This window comes from Eschrichtius robustus, chromosome 10 (genome assembly GCF_028021215.1).
Source record: "Eschrichtius robustus isolate mEscRob2 chromosome 10, mEscRob2.pri, whole genome shotgun sequence".
In the NCBI taxonomy this organism is placed as follows: Eukaryota; Metazoa; Chordata; class Mammalia; order Artiodactyla; family Eschrichtiidae; genus Eschrichtius; species Eschrichtius robustus.
In genome coordinates, this window is record NC_090833.1 from 37,359,873 (window position 1) to 37,377,504 (window position 17,632).

At 40.0% G+C, this 17,632-nt stretch overlaps 1 protein-coding gene across 3 annotated transcripts in view; it reads right to left on the reverse strand.

Annotated features, from left to right (window-relative positions):
- The window catches only part of UNC13B (unc-13 homolog B), a 233,920-nt gene that overhangs the window by 41,184 nt on the left and 175,104 nt on the right, over positions 1-17,632 (reverse strand). The window contains exon 1 of one of the 3 annotated variants that reach the window (XM_068551972.1): positions 15,202-17,482. The exons of the other annotated variants lie outside the window; for them this stretch is intronic. Coding sequence (XP_068408073.1) covers positions 15,202-17,482 — 2,281 coding nt within the window. Of the gene's footprint in view, positions 1-15,201; positions 17,483-17,632 lie in introns of those variants that run through there. 3 annotated transcript variants of the gene reach the window in all.

Below are 17,632 nucleotides of genomic sequence, written 5' to 3' on the forward strand. Positions count from 1 at the left end.
ACACTGTCTTCTAGGCCACATGTGCTTCACGTAGGCTTCCTTCTCTAAGGAAAGTCCATTTACCTGGGCCCATCAACTCCCCTTTTCTTTTTTTCTCATCCCTTTTAAAGACCCACTGATATTACATAACAAGTAGAAGGGAGAATCATGGAAACTAACTCATAAGTTCCCAATTTTTCAAGCTACTTCTGATGACCTAATGGGTCCCCTGACTTGACAGAAGAATGAATTCAGGAACAGGAATCCTCCAAAACAGCGCAGCTTCAGAAAATTGGGTGAGATAAAAAAGACACTTCCTGGAAAGGGGACATGTCTCTTCTACATCTACTCCCTACTTCCTTAGAGCACTCTATTCCCTTTGAAAAAGAAAATTAGGCAAGGAACACTTTAACTGACCCTGTGACTCAAACTGGAAAGGATTCTCTCTTCCTCCACTATCTTAAATATCAATACATTGTACACATCATGTCAAAGTTACTTCGATTGCGTCCCTCTGTTCTTCCCAGAGTTCCCCATAATGCCTAAAGAAGAAAATTCAATCTACTGACAAGGCCGTCAAGGCTCTCCATGACCTGGCCTCTTGCATCTATTGGGTGAGCACAGACTGATTCTTAAGACTTAGCTCAAAAAAAAAAATTAATCTGCATGTGGGCTCCTCAGTTACTGAGTTATTGTAATCCTGTCTCAGTCCGTGGGGAGGGAAACAGTCTCAACAGGTGAACTACAGAAGCACAAAGGCCTTTTTCTCTTTTCTCTTTTCCCTACAACGTCCTCCTTCATATGGTACATTTTTAACTTGTGCTCGTCATTTTACCCTAAGGACCAAAGCTGAGCTGGCTTGAGAGGAGATTGTGTCTGTGGTTAAGAGACCACAGATTAGTGTAGGGAAGTGCATTTTGTGGTTCATATGGAGTTTTAACTTGGAGGCTAGCTTATTGGGTGTGTGCTGTTTGAGGGTTCCTTTCATTTTCAGGCACATAAAATGTCTTGGCACCTCTACCATGGCGCAGGGTGCTCCTTTTGAGAGTGTTTTCCGAGAAGCTTTAGGTAAGGGTGACCAGGCAGGGCCAAATTGTGTTGACGGGCTCCATGCACAATTAAAAGACAACAAAACAGTTCACGTTGACATCAGATGGAGGGCGTCTGGGAATCTTTGATCCCCATTTGAGACTTCTAAGTGTCTTCCTCCCTTTCCAACATGAAAATTCAGTAAACTTGAAAGAAAATCATCTGTGAGTTCCTTCAAGTTGTAACTCATAGTTGTGATAATCCAGAGGGAATATGCACTGGTGACTTTAAAGGCTACAATCTTTGACAGTCCCAAAGCAGTGCAGCTCTGTAGAAGGTAGTGGAAGGAAGTTTTCTTTCTACTTTGTTGAGGAAATTACTTAGGAATTTAGATGGGTAAAAGGTACCCTTGCCTTATTCCACTTTCTTATTTTCTTAGCTCCCTTTCCTTTTGAAATGTTTAACTGATTTCATGTCATAGTAGGGAATGCATTCTCCATCCCCATCCTTTGCCCTCCCAGGAAGTCAGTGTATTGATCATTTTCTTGGGCTTCCCCTCCAAAGGGCCTTTTTCTGCACTGGAAGCCTCCACACCTAGCTCTTTGTTTTGTTACTGATGTGTTTAGATTAATTTGGACAGATCTTTGTGCCACACAGGAATTTTTTGTTTTTTTAAGAAAAATCTATAGGTGAAAAATTACTAATGAAACTGTGTGTGTGTGTATGTGCGTGCAACATAAAAGTACAGTAGCGCCTAAGTAACTTGAATCTTGTTTCCTGTAAAACTGCAAATTGATGTGGTATTAATAAAAAAATAAAAGACTTAGCTCAAATATTAATGCCTCTATGAAAATTTATCTGCCTTCCTCTCAAAAACAGAATTAGATGCTTCTCTACTATGTATACATGGTACCCATGCTTTTGTGCCGCACACTTCTATGATAGTATGTTGTTAGTATGTTTCATTGTTAATTGTCTGTATAAACATCTCCCTTTATACACTGTGAATTTCTTGAGAGCAAGAATTATATATACTGTATTATTTCACCTTTGTAGTCTGAGGGTATAGCACATCTAGCGTTTTTCTGTAGTAAAAGGAACTTGAACTTTCAGGACTTAGAGACCAAGAGCCTTTCTAAGAACATGTGTCTTCCCTCCCATCAGAAAATGTGCACAAGCTTTTAAGATAGCCTCATCCACCAGAAGCAAGAAGAACTACAATCCTGCAGCCTGTGGAATAAAAACCACATTCACAGAAAGATAGACAAGATGAAAAGGCAGAGGGCTATGTACCAGATGAAGGAACAAGATAAAACCCCAGAAAGACAACAAAATGAAGTGGAGATAGGCAACCTTCCAGAAAAAGAATTCAGAATAATCATAGTGAAGATGATTCAGAACCTTGGAAAAAGAATGGAGGCAAAGATCGAGAAGATGCAAGAAATGTTTAACAAAGACTTAGAAGGATTAAAGAACAAACAAATAGAGATGAACAATAAAATAACTGAAATGAAAAATACACTAGAAGGAATCAATAGCAGAATAACTGAGGCAGAAGAATGGATAAGTGACCTGGAAGACAGAAAGGTGGAATTCACTGCTGCGGAACAGAATAAAGAAAAAAGAATGAAAAGAAATGAAGACAGCCTAAGAGACCTCTGGGACAACATTAAACACAACAACATTCACGTTATAGGAGTCCCAGAAGGAGAAGAGAGAGAGAAAGGACCCAAGAAAATATTTGAAGAGATTATAGTCGAAAACTTCCCTAACATGGGAAAGGAAATAGCCACCCAAATCCAGGAAGCTCAGCAAGTCCCATAGAGGCTAAACCCAAGGAGAAACACACCGAGACACATAGTAATCAAAGTGGCAAAAATTAAAGACAAAGAAAAATTATTGAAAGCAGCAAGGGAAAAATGACAAATAACATACAAGGGAACTCCCATAAGGTTAACAGCTGATTTCTCAGCAGAAACTCTACAAGCCAGAAGGGAGTAGTATGACATATTTAAAGTGATGAAAGGGAAGAACCTACAACCAAGATTACTCTACCTGGCAAGGATCTCATTCAGATTTGATGGAGAAATCAAAAGCTTTACAGACAAGCAAAATCTAAGAAAATTCAGCACCACCAAACCAACTCTACAACAAATGCTAAAGGAACTCCTCTAAGTGGGAAACACAACAGAAGAAAAGGACCTACAAAAACAAACCCAAAACAATTAAGAAAATGGTCATAGGAACATACATATCGATAATTACCTTAAACGTGAATGGATTAAATGCTCCAACCAAAAGACACAGGCTTGCTGAATGGATACAAAAACAAGACCCATATATGTGCTGTCTACAAGAGACCCACTTCAGACCTAGGGACACATACAGACTGAAAGTGAGGGGATGGAAAAAGATATTCCATGCAAATGGAAATCAAAAGAAAGCTGGAGTAGCTATACTCATATCAGATAAAATGGACTTTAAAATAAAGAATGTTACAAAAGACAAGGAAGGACACTACATAATGATCAAGGGATCAATCCAAGAAGAAGATATAACAATTATAAATATATATGCACCCAACATAGGAGCATCTCAATACATAAGGCAACTGCTAACAGCTATAAAATAGGAAATCGATAGTAACACAATAATAGCGGGGGACTTTAACACCTCACTTACACCAATGGACAGATCATCCAAAATGAAAATAAATAAGGAAACACAAGCTTTAAATGATACAATAGACCAGATAGATTTAATTGATATTTACAGGACATTCCATCCAAGAACAGCAGATTACACGTTCTTCTCAAGTGCGCACGGAACATTCTCCAGGATAGATCACATCTTGGGTCACAAATTAAGCCTCAGTAAATTTAAGAAAATTGAAATCATATCAAGCATCTTTTCTGACCACAATGCTATGAGATTAGAAATGAATTACAGGGGAAAAAACGTAAAAAACACAAACACATGGAGGCTAAACAATACGGTACTAAATAACCAAGAGATCACTGAAGAAATCAAAGAGGAAATCAAAAAATACCTAGAGACAAATGACAATGAAAACACGAGGATCCAAAACCTATGGGATGCAGCAAAAGCAGTTCTAAGAGGGAAGTTTATAGCTATACAAGCCTACCTCAAGAAACAAGAAAAATCTCAAGTAAACAATCTAACCTTACACCTAAAAGAACTAGAGAAAGAAGACCAAACAAAACCCAAAGTTAGCAGAAGGAAAGAAATCATAAAGATCAGAGCAGAAATAAATGAAATAGAAACAAAGAAAACAATAGCAAAGATCAATAAAACTAAAAGCTGGTTCTTGGAGAAGATAAACAAAATTGATAAGCCATTAGCCAGACTCAACAAGAAAAAGAGGGAGAGGACTCAAATCAATAAAATTCGAAATGAAAAAGGAGAAGTTACAACAGACACCACAGAAATAGAAAGCATCCTAAGAGACTACTGCAAGCAACTTTATGCCAACAAAATGGACAACCTGGAAGAAATGGACAAATTCGTAGAAAGGTATATCCTTCCAAGACTGAACCAGGAAGAAACAGAAAATATGAACAGACCAATCACAAGTAATGAAATTGAAACTGTGATTAAAAATCTTCCAACAAACAAAAGTCCAGGACCAGATGGCTTCACAGGTGAATTCTATCAAACATTTAGAGAAGCGCTAATACCCATCCTTCTCAAACTCTTCCAAAAAATTGCAGAGGAAGGAACACTCCCAAACTCATTCTATGAGGCCACCATCACCCTGATACCAAAACCAGACAAAGACACTACAAAAAAAGAAAATTACAGACCAATATCACTGATGAATATAGATTCAAAAATCCTCAACAAAATACTAGCAAACAGCATCCAACAACACATTAAAATGATCATACACCACGAGCAAGTGGGATTTATCCCAGGGATGCAAGGATTCTTCAATATATGCAAATCAATCAATGTGATATAGCATATTAACAAACTGAAGGAGAAAAACCATATGATCATCTCAATAGATGCAGAAAAAGCTTCTGACAAAATTCAACACCCATTTATGATAAAAACTCTCCAGAAAGTGGGCATAGAGGGAAACTACCTCAACATAATAAAGGCCATATACGACAAACCCATGGCAAACATCATTCTCAATGGTGAAAAACTGGAAGCATTTCCTCTAAGATCAGGAACGAGACAAGGATGTCCACTCTCACCACTATTATTCAACATAGTTTTGGAAGTCCTAGCCACAGCAATCAGAGAAGAAAAAGAAATAAAAGGAATACAAACTGGAAAAGAAGAAGTAAAACTGTCACTGTTTGCAGATGACATGATATTATACATAGGGAATCCTAAAGATGCCACCAGAAAACTACTAGAGCTAATCAATGAATTTGGTAAAGTTGCAGGATACAAAATTAATGCACAGAAATCTCTTGCATTCCTATACACTAATGATGAAAAATCTGAAAGAGAAATTATGGAAACACTCCCATTTACCACTGCAACAAAAAGAATAAAATACCTAGGAATAAACCTACCTAGGGAGACAAAAGACCTGTATGCAGAAAACTATAAGACACTGATGAAAGAAATTAAAGATGATACCAACAGACGGAGAGATATACCATGTTCTTGGATTGGAAGAATCAACATTGTGAAAATGACTATACTACCCAAAGCAATCTACAGATTCAATGCAATCCCTATCAAATTACAAATGGCATGTTTTACAGAACTAGAACAAAAAAATCTTAAAATTTGTGTGGAGACACAAAAGGCCCCGAACAGCCAAAGCAGTCTTGAGGGAAAAAAACGGAGCTGGAGGAATCAGGCTCCCTGACTTCAGACTATACTACAAAGCTACAGTAATCAAGACAATATGGTACTGGCACAAAAACAGAAATATAGATCAATGGAACAGGATAGAAAGCCCAGAGATAAACCCACGTACCTATGGTCAACTAATCTATGATACAGGAGGCAAGGATATACAATGGAGAAAAGACAGTCTCTTCAATAAGTGGTGCTGGGAAAACTGGACAGCTACATGTAAAAGAATGAAATTAGAACACTCCCTAACACCATACACAAAAATAAACTCAAAATGGATTAGAGACCTAAGTGTAAGACTGGACACTATAAAACTCTTAGAGGAAAACATAGGAAGAACACTCTTTGACATAAATCACAGCAAGATCTTTTTTGATCCACCTCCTAGAGTAATGGAAATAAAAACAAAAATAAACAAATGGGACCTAATGAAACTTCAAAGCTTTTGCCAAGCAAAGGAAACTACAAACAAGACAAAAAGAAAACCCTCAGAATGGGAGAAAATATTTGCAAATGAATCAACGGACAAAAGATTAATCTTCAACATATATAAACAGCTCATGCAGCTCAATATTAAAAAAACAAACAACCCAATCCAAAAACGGGCAGAAGACCTAAATAGACATTTCTCCAAAGAAGACATACAGATGGCCAAGAAGCACATGAAAAGCTGCTCAACGTCGCTAATTATTAGAGCAACGCAAATCAAAACTACAATGATGTATCACCTCACACCAGTTAGAATGGGCATCATCAGAAAATCTACAAACAACAAATGCTGGAGAGGATGTGGAGAAAAGGGAACCCTCTTGCACTGTTGGTGGGAATGTAAATTGGTACAGCCACTATGGAGAACAGTATGGAGGTTCCTTAAAAAACTAAAAATAGAATTACCATATGGCCCAGCAATCCCACTACTGGTCATATACCCAGAGAAAACCATAATTCAAAAAGACACATGCACCCCAATATTAATTGCAGCACTATTTACAATAGCCAGTTCACGGAAGCAACCTAAATGCCCATCGACAGACGAATGGATAAAGAAGTTGTGGTACATATATACAATGGAATATTACTCAGCCATAAAAAGGAACGAATTGGGTCATTTGTAGAGACGTGGATGAATCTAGAGACTGTCATACAGAGTGAAGTAAGTCAGAAAGAGAAAAACAAAATATCGTATATTAACGCATATATGTGGAACCTAGAAAAATGGTACAGATAAACTGGTTTGCAGGGCAGAAATTGAGACACAGATGTGGAGAACAAACATATGGACACCAAGGGGGGAAAGCAGGGGGTGGGGCAGTGGTGGTGGTGGTGGGATGAATTGGGAGATTGGGATTGACATATATACACTAATATGTATAAAATGGATAACTAATAAGAACCTGTTGTATAAAAAAATAAATAAAATAAAATTCAAAAAAAATTTAAAATAAAAAAGATAAAAATAAAAAAAGAACATGTGTCTTGCCTAAGAGAAAAATAGGTCTCTTAGCCAATAATCTGTACCATTTTCCAGACCCCAAAGAACTGCTGTACTAGTCCCTTCAGTTTGTCCCACCCACTGGACAAACATTTTCTTGTTTAAAAAAACTTTTTCTTGTTAGGAATCAAATTTTTTGTGCTTCCTAACTGCCTAAAATGCCTTAGGATTTTTCCACTCAGATTTAGTTTTTAATTTAAGTGACATGTCTATATAACACCTTCTTTGCAGGAAAATTCCTGACCCCTAAGAATGATCTCACTCTTCCAGATAGTCCACCTTATAAGGAAGTGACATACTTCCTCATTGTTAAAACAATCTTAACTCCATTACTTGGGAGTCAAAAGACTTGAGGCACTCATCTTATCTGAGCCTGCATTTCCTTATCTGTAAAAAGAGGATAAGACCTGCAATCTCCCAGGGTTATTGTGAGGATTCATCTCTTAAATACTTATTGAGAACCTACTGCACATTAGGTACTGTTCTCATGCTGATGCAGCAGTGAACCCTGATCTTGAGAAGTTTCTATTCTAGTAGGAGGAGCAGACAACTAATAATGATGATGAAGATGATGATAGTAGCTCACACCAAGTGATATAAATCTGGGAACACATTACACATCTGGCATTTTATTTGAGTAAGCTCATTTATTTCTCACAACAACCCTACTGGGTAAATACTATTATAATCTCCATTTTCTGTTGATTAAAATGAAGATCAGAGATGTTAAGAAACTTGCCTAAAGTCACAGCAAGTGGCAAAGCCAAAATTCAAAACAGGCATTCTGGTTCCAGAATCTGGAACTAGGTGTACTGTATCATGTATGATGGGGACTCTGCTGAAAAATTCAGGTAAGGGGAGAAGATATTGTCCTCTGTGGTGATGGTATGCTACTAAAATTTTATCAAAGATTGTCAGGGATTCCTCATCGATAAAGCGACATCTAAGCATCGATAAAGCGACATCATTTCTAAGAAAGAAATGAGTAAAGAAGCTATTCAGAGTGGTAGGAGAAAAGTATTCCAGTCAGAACATACAGCAAGTGCAAAGCCTTAGGTGAGAGCATGACTGGTGTGAAGGAACAAGTTTGCCACAGAGTTCCATTTCAAATAGGGCTCTACAGGCCCTTATAAGCACTTTGGCTTTCATTCTGAGTAAGACAGAAAAATCACTGGAAGGTCCTGAACAGAGAAGTGATATGATCTGACTTACGTTTTATGAGGATTACTCTGGCTGGGGAGAACAGACTGTAGAGGGACAAGGGTAGAAGCAGGGAGATCAGTTAGACTACCACAATCATCTAGACAGGAGAAAATGGTGACTTAGATAAAGATATTAGTGGTAAGATTCGGGATTTTTTTTTTTTTTTTAAATAAATAGGGCAGATTCTCTTAATGGCACAATGCTGATGAAACAGAACGAGGGTTAGCCCTTTCAGTGTCTATATGGATGCAGCCTGAGATGGTTTTTTATTTATTTATTTATTTATTTATTTATTTATTTATTTATTTATTTATTTATTTATTGATGGATGGATGGATGCAGCCTGAGATGGTTTTTTTTTTAAATTTATTTATTTATTTATTTATTCATCTATTTTATTTTTGGCTGTGTTGGGTCTTCGTTTCTGTGCGAGGGCCCTCTCCAGTTGCGGCAAGCAGGGGCCACTCTTCATCGCGGTGCGCGGGCCTCTCACCATCGCGGCCTCTCGTTGCGGAGCACAGGCTCCAGACGCGCAGGCTCAGCAGCTGTGGCTCACGGGCCCAATTGTTCCGCGGCATGTGGGATCTTCCCAGACCAGGGCCCGGACCCGTGTCCCCTGCATTGGCAGGCAGACTCCCAACCACTGCGCCACCAGGGAAGCCCAAGATTCGGGATATTTTTAAAGGCAAAGCAGGCAGAATTTACTAACTGATTGGATATGGGTTGTGAAAGAAAAGAAGTAAAGAATGACTCTATGTATTTGGGCCTGAGCAGCTAGCTGCAAGAATGGAGCTGCCATTTACTGGTAAGGAAGACTATAGTGGGGCTTCCCTGGTGGCGCAGTGGTTAGGAATCCGCCTGCCAATGCAGGGGACACGGGTTCGTGCCCCGGTCCGGGAAGATCCCACATGCCGCGGAGCGGCTAGCCCCGTGAGCCACAACTACTGAGCCTGCGCGTCTGGAGCCTGTGCTCCGCAACGGGAGAGGCCGCGACAGTGAGAAGCCCGCGCAGCACGATGAAGAGTGGCCCCTGCTCGCCGCAACTGGTGAAAGCCCTTGCACAGAAACTAAGACCCAACACATCCAAAAATAAATAAATAAATTTATAAAAAAAAAAAAAAAAGTAAGACTATAGGAAAAAGCAGGTTTGGCAGGGCTTAGGGAGAAGGATCAGAAGTTTGGTTTTGGATACGTCAAATCTGAGATGCCTATTCACATGGAAATGTGGATGTTAAGTAGATGTGGAATTTGCTGTTCCTGGACAATATCTGGGCCAGATATAAATCTGGGAATGCTTATGAAAATCATGAGATTGAAACATATTACCTAGGAGGTGAGTATAAATAAAAAGTAGTAGTCAGGATTGAATCCTGGGATACCACAAGGTTAGGAAGATAAGGAGGGACTAGCAAAGATGACTTGAGAAGGAATGGTCAATAATGTTGGAGAAGAACCAAGACAGAGAGGTGTTCTGGAAGCCAGGTGAAGAAAGTATTTCAAAAAGAAGAAATCAAGGGACTTCCCTGGCGGTCCAGTGGTTAAGATTCTGTACTTCCAACACAGGGGGCACGGGTTCGAAACCTGGTCGGGGAACTAAGATCCCACATTTGGCGTGGCGTGGCCAAAAAATTAAAAAATTAAAAAAAAAGAAATTGAGGCACATGAATAGACTAAAGATCAATGGAATAGAATCGGGAGTCCAGAAATAAACTCTTACATTTATGGCCAGTTGATTTTTGACCATTCGATGGGTAAAGCATGTTCTTTTCAACAAACGGTGCTGAGATAACTAGACGTACACATGCTTAAGAAGGAAGTTGGACCCTATCTCACACCATATACAAAAATCAACTCAAAATGAATCATACACCTAAATGTAAGAGCTAAATAAAACTATAAAACATTTAGAAAAAAACATAGGAGTTAATCTTTGTGACCCTGGATTAGACAGTGGTTTCTCAGCTATGAAACCAAAAGCAAAATCAACACAAGAATAGATAAATTGAACTTCATCAAAATTTAAAACTTTCGTACTCTACTCCATACCCATATTATGATGGCTATTACAAAACAAACAAACAAAAAAACCAACCAGGAAGTAACAAGTGTTATTTAGCAAGGATGTGGAGAAATTAGAACCTGTGTGCACTGTGGTTGGGAATGTAAAATGATGCAGCCGCTGTGGAAAATAATATGGCAATTCCTCAAAAAAAATGAGAATTACCATATGATCCATCAATGCCACTTCTGCGTATATACCTAAAAGAAATGAAAGCAAGAACTCCAACAGATATTTGTACACCCATGTTTATAGCAGCATTATTTGCAATAGCCAAAAGGTAGAAGAAACCCAAGTGTCCACTGATGGATAAATGGACAAACAAATGTAGTATATATACATACAATGGAATATCATTCAGCCTTAAAAAGGAAGGAAATTCTGACATATGCTGCAACATGGATGAACCTTGAAGACATTATGCCAAGTGAAATAAGCCAGCCACAAAAGGACAGATATTGTGCAAATACACTTATATAACGTACTTAGAGCAGTCAAATTTATAGAGACAGAAAGTACAATGGTGATTGCCAGTGGTTGGGGGGAGGAGAGAATGGGGAGTTAGTTTAATGGGTACAGAGTTTCAGCTGGGAAAGATGAAAAAGATCTGGAGATTGAATGGTGGTGATGGTTGCACAACAATGTGAATAAACTTAAAATGATTAAAATAATAAATTTTATGTTTTGTATATTTTACCACAATAAATTTTTTTTTAAAATTATGCTTCAAAGGACACCATCAAGAAAGTGAAAAGACAACCTACAGATTGGGGAAAAAATATATACAAAATATTTGTATAATTTGTATATAAGGGACCTATATCCAGAACATATAAAGAACTCTTACAACTCAACAGAAAAAGACAAACAGCTCAATTTAAAAACAGGTAAAGGACTTGAATAGACATTTCTCCAAAGAAAACATAAAAACGGCCAATAAGCACATGAAAAGATGTTCAACATCATTAGCCACTAGGGAAATGCAAATCAAAACTAGAAGATACCAGTCACACCCACTAGGATGGCTATAATAAAAACAGAATGGCAAGGATGTGGAGAAATTTGAACTCTCATACATTGCTGGTAGAAATGTAAAATGGTGCAGCCACATTGGAAAACAGTCTAGAAGTTCCTCAAAAATGTTAAACACAGAGCTACCATATAACCCAGCATTCCATTTCTAGGTATATACCAGAGAATCGAAATATATGTCCGTGCAAAAACTCGTACATAAATGTTCATAGCAACATTATTCATAATAGCCAAAAAGTGGTAACAAAACAAAACAAAACAAAAGTCCATCAACTGATGGACGGATGAACAAAATGTGCTATATCCATGTAATGGAATATTATTCAGCCACAAAAAGAAATGAAGTACCCATACATGTTACAACATGGGTCAATTTTGAAAACATTGTGCTAAGTTGAAGAAACCAGTCAGAAAAGGCCACATATTATATAAATCCTTTTACATGCAATGTCCAGAATCCATAGAAATGGAAAGTAGATTAGTGGTTGCCAGAGGCTGGGGACAAAGGGGATTGGAGAGTGACTATTAATAGATAGGGAGTTCTTTTTGGGGGTGATGGAAATGTTCTAGAATTGATGGTTGCATAACTCTGAATATACTAAAGCCACTCAATTGTACACTTTTAAGGGATTTTAAGGATGAATTTTATGGTATATAAATACCTAAAAAGCTGTTATAATAAAAAGAAGTAATCAATTACATCAAGTTGCTGATTGACTAAGAGAACTAAAAGTGGACCAGAAGTTTGGCAATATGATGACCTTGACAAAAGCTATTTTGGTAGTGGTAGGAATGAAAAAATGGAATTTTAATGTAATGCATGTGAGAGTACTTCAAATAGTGCCTGGTACGTACCCCACCCCACCCCCCAAAAAAGGAAGAAAAAGCATAAAAAAAAAATTTAAAAAAAAGAACTCTAACGGTAAGATACTACTAATAAGCTTAGGCCCTAAAAGGTCTTAAGCAGAGCAGTGAAAAAAGCTTTTTCAAATGTTTTGTTGTGGTAGCAATCACTGTTGTATTGAATCAGTTTACCAGGTTAGGGTGACTGCTCTTGTGGACTCTATAACCCGAGTGTATTGGTGGTGAGAGACCAGCCTGTGTGTTTATGTACCTTCCTCTATTCCTCCTGCTTTATGGCCTGGTGCTGCAGTCAGGCCGGACCTAGCACTGAAGAATGCTGCCACTGCCTGGCAGCCTCTCCACCACCCCCTCTGTAGCCCAGAGACCAGACTGGATCTTGGTAAGCACCCAGAACTCTGGCTTGATCTCTTACTGGTGTTTCAGAAAATCTCCTTCATCTCATTATCTCTGCTGCTGTCACAAGTTCCTGCATCGTCCAGCAGGATGTCAGCCCAGAAGGGAAGCTCTGCAACTTGAAGAACTGGGCCCCAGAGTTCTGGATGCTCATGCTAACATCAACTCTAGGCAAGGTTTAAAGAGTTAGTGAGGAAGTACTGTTTTGATATTTGTTGTTTCTACTGTGGCTGTAATATAATAATTTCTAAATGCCCAGGGAGAAAGAAAAGGGGCTGCAAAGTTAAAAGGAGACAGAAATCACTTGTAGTTGAGGAATTATAGAAAGCTTCCTGGAGGAGGTGATACTTTGGCTGTATGTTAAAGAATTGAGTAAATTTTGCTAGGCTGATCTGGTAAACACAGTACCTTAGGCTAGAAGGAAGGATGTATATGTCAGTATGCTGAAGACAAAGTATAAGGCAAATTTGTGAGACAGCAGTTTCTTTCTAGGTGGAGTGCAGTGGGACAATGGGAAATAAGCCTGGAAATGTAAACTAGAGACCAACTGTAGTGGTCTTGAATGCCAAATGAAGGAATTTAGACTTTTTTTGATAAGCTATAAAGAGTAGCTCTAGGGATATTTGAAAGGAATATGATTTTAATTTTTCAATTTAATTTTATGACTTGGTATTACATTCACATGATTCAAATTCTAAAAATTATAAAAGGGTATACAGTAGAAAATCTCCTTCTCATCCCACTAGTTTTTCACCTAATACCTTTCCCCATGGGCAATCCTGTATCAGTTTCCTATGTATCTTTGTGGTTTTTTGTTTGTTTGGGGTTTTTTTTGGCCGTGCCACGTGGCTTGCAAGATCTCAGTTCCCTGACCAGGGACTGAACCTAGGCCACAGCGGTGAAAGTCTGGAATCCTAACCACTAGGCCACCAGGGAACTTCCTCTTATGTATCTTTGTTAGATATTCTATACATATACAAACAGACATTGTGGGTTTTTGTGTGTATTCTTCCCCTCTCCTACTTATACAAATGTCAGCATCTTATACATACTGTTCTGCACCTTGTTTTTTTTCATATGTCAATATATCTTTCCATTTCAGTAAAGAGGTACCTCTTCCTTTTTATAGCTGCATGGTACTGTATTCCATTGTTTGGATGTGCCAATAAGTTATTTAAACAGCCTTTCTTAACGAACATTAGGTTGTTTTCAATCATCGCTATTAAAAACAATGCTTCAGAAATAACCTTGAACATACGTCCCTTCCACATGTGAAAATGTACCTGCAGGATATCTTCCTGGAAGTAGTGTTGGGGCTCAAAGGGTATACATAATTTTGATAAATTTTGCCAATTGCCTTCCTTAGAGGTTATACCAATTTCCACTCCCATCCCACTGGCAATGTATGAGTGCCTGTTCTCTCACACCTTTGCCAACACAATATGTTTCATAATGTTAATTCTGCCTTAGAAAGATTAATCAGGTTATATGCATAAGAGGACAACCCCATTTACATTTAAAATTAGATGAATAAAGCATATGCTCTTTGGATAAATTTAATTTTGATTGGGAGAAGTAATTTTAAAGCTACATATCATCTCCATGCTGCCTAGAAAAAAGTTTTCTTATTTCTTGTAGCCAAAAACCATTCCATTCTCTAGTTCTTAAGTAAGCACCCTTCAACTGGAGATGGAAGAAAGGGAATATGACCTGTAGAGAGCACAGTCAGGCTGGACAGCTCCAAGTTAGAAATAAGGTTCTGTATTGTCAACTCCAGTACTAGGAAGAAGACAGGTTGGGATAAGGGAAATTGCCACAGTGGCCTATGAGGTGGAGCTGCTGGAGAAATGGTAATCTTATCTCAGCAAGAAGCCCATGGAGAATAATTCTAAAATGCAACATAGGATTGCATCAGTCCCCTTAGCTCCTGTGAGAAACATGCCTCTTTTCCCCAGTCCTGCCTCCTACCCCACACCTACTTTACACCAGAATATCCGAAAAATCCTGCAGCTGTAAACTATTTTTGCCCAGATGCCCCTTCCTCTTTTGAAAAGGTATTTCTAAAGCTCCCGCCAATAAACTGGAAGCTCCCTGTGGACAAGAACTCCTTTCCTGTTGTTTTTCAACTCTGTCACTCCCAATTCCCACAGGATTCGCTTAACATCGATATTCCAGTAACTGAGACTGATTCAAGCTGTGGACCTCCCCCATCACCTTGTGAAACTCGCCACCAAGCTGGGTCTCATGCTGGCCTGATGAAGGCCCTACCCAGCCAGCTGTAGACCCATTAAACAGAGACTTGAAATACCTGGGTGCGTGTCTTCTACCGAGAGATGGTCTGTCTTCTGTACTAGCTCGTGCAAAAGTTTTTTCTGCCTCAGTCTTTTCTCTCTTAGAACATCTTTTAAATTGTTGATGCATTTGTTGAGGTAGACGGTCTCTGCACACACTTGCTCTAGGCTTAGTCTGCCCTGTTTGGGAGATTCAGGCCTGGAACAAGTTTCACTTCCCAGACACGGAGCCAGAGCAAAACCTGGCGATGAATATGCAAGAGGCAAGTTATTGGAAGCCAGAGAGAAGTTGCTGGGATCCTGAGAGGTTTGGTCTCCCTGTGTAGAGATGCCCACTCCACCAGACACCACACTGAGCAAGCTCTCACTCCCCTGACTCCCAGGGCTCTCCACTGAGAAATCCTGGGCACCCCCTGAACTCACTGTCCCAAGAAGTCTATCACTGTTCTCTGACTGGGAACCACTCTCAATGCTTTCCAGGTCCTCAGGAGTCATGGACCCACTGTTCTCCAGCTTCTGAAATACTCCCTGCAAAGCTGAACGAAAGTGGTAAATTGCTCGGCCCAGTTTACTTGTGTAAAACTTGATTTCTACATCTTCATCCTCCTGCGAGCCACCCAGACAAGAGGACTTTTCAAAGACATCTTTAAGGACCTGGGCAGCGCGTTCCTCCTCTTCATTCAAGTCAATATGAACCATGTCATTGAAAGTCTCAGGTCCTATGATGATTTCCTCCATCATGTTGTCACAGCTCAGAGTTGCAAACCTTCTGGACTTATCTGTCAAAAGGTCCTCTAGCTGCTTTGAGCTCAAAATATCAAGCCCAGCTTCACAGGCCAGGAGCTTGTCCTCTGTCTTCAGCAACCCAGACAATGATAGGCAGCTGCTGGCCTCACTTTTATCACTGCAGTTGTTTTCTACTTTTGCTGCTTTATATGCTTCAAGTCCTTGGTTACACTGTTTGAAAACCTGGGGTTTCCCAGAATCCTCCTCTTTTGAGATTAACTCTAGGGAAGGTTCCTCAAATTGATGAAGGGTGGACAGAGAAGCCTCTCTCCCTGTCAGTTCACCACAGGTGCCACTGATAATTTGGGGTGTTCCTGATGTTCCTTTTACTTCGTCCCTCGGCTTAGACTCATCACTTGGCTTTGCTAAATCGTTCTCGGGTGGGAAGCAAAGGCCTTGCTGTTCAGGAGTCTGGAGTTCTCTATGTTGATTCTGAGCCCTCATTTGATATACTCCTGTTATTGGTCCTCTGTCCCCTGTTTCCACCTGAAAAACTGGTTCATCCAGGTTTAAAGAATTCAAATTACAATCCTGAAGTTGTTGTTCCAAAAATGATAGAGACTCCTTTGGGGGATTCTTACAGCACTGTGGCCGGCTTGGTTCTTCTCTGGTGGCAATCCGGATCCCTACACTCTGCAAGAGGATGGATTTCTGCAATATAAGGTCTCTATGCTCTAGATGGGCAAGCTTCACAACAATAGGCCTGGGGGCTGGCACTTTGCCTGCTCTGTAAGCCTCTTTAATGTATCTATTGCACTGCATGCCATTAACACAGAGGTGTTTGGCCAGGAAGCTATGCACCAGCTCCATGGTATTTTCCCCATCTTGCTCAGGAAGTCCATACAGATACAGAATGGCTTCCTCACTGGGTCGGTCCACATGGGGTTCCTGGGCCTTTCCCCCAACACACACCTTGGCCAGGGAGCTGCTGCCCACTTGCAAGCCTTCTATTTCACTCAGGACTGAGTCTACACAGCTAGAGACTTCTTCCACTGAACCCCGGACTTGGCTCAAGTGCTGCCGCAACTCAGCAATTTCAGTTTGGAGACGGCTGATGCCTTGCAGCTCTCTGATGATATAGTCCACTACATCCCCCAAAGGTTCTTGCTGTTCATGGCTACAGCCTTGGCCAGGGCCTCTAGACAAAAGGGGCTTGGCTTGATCCCTCTCTGAGGGCTCTTGACAGCTTGTGGTCATGCTGGCAGATGAGAGGTCCTGAGAGCCAGACCCTGAAACACAGGCAGTGGAGCCCAGAGGAAGCTGGCTGCTGGCCTGCTGCCCAAAGCTGCAATGCTGGGCCAGGCCCCCATCTCTATCCCCACCAATGGCTGAGGCTGCTGACCCACAGTGAGGGGACAGGAAGCTGTCCTCCGGTAAGGATCCAGCAGGGCCTGAGGACTTGCTCTTGAAGCCACACAGAGTCTCTGCCTTAGCTTTATCTGGGGAAAGCCTGGAGGAGGATCCCAAGGTGACCATGATTTCTTCCTCTGACTCTTGCAACAATCGCTTCATTTTCTCCCTCAGGGTCTGAGGGATTCTCAGCTTCTTCCTCTAGTTTCTGGTCAGGATGGTTAATAGAGATTGTGTTAGAAGGCAATACCCTGACCTGTTCTTTTCAGTCTATTTTTAGCAATTATTGCTGGCTGATGCCTTGGGCTTGGC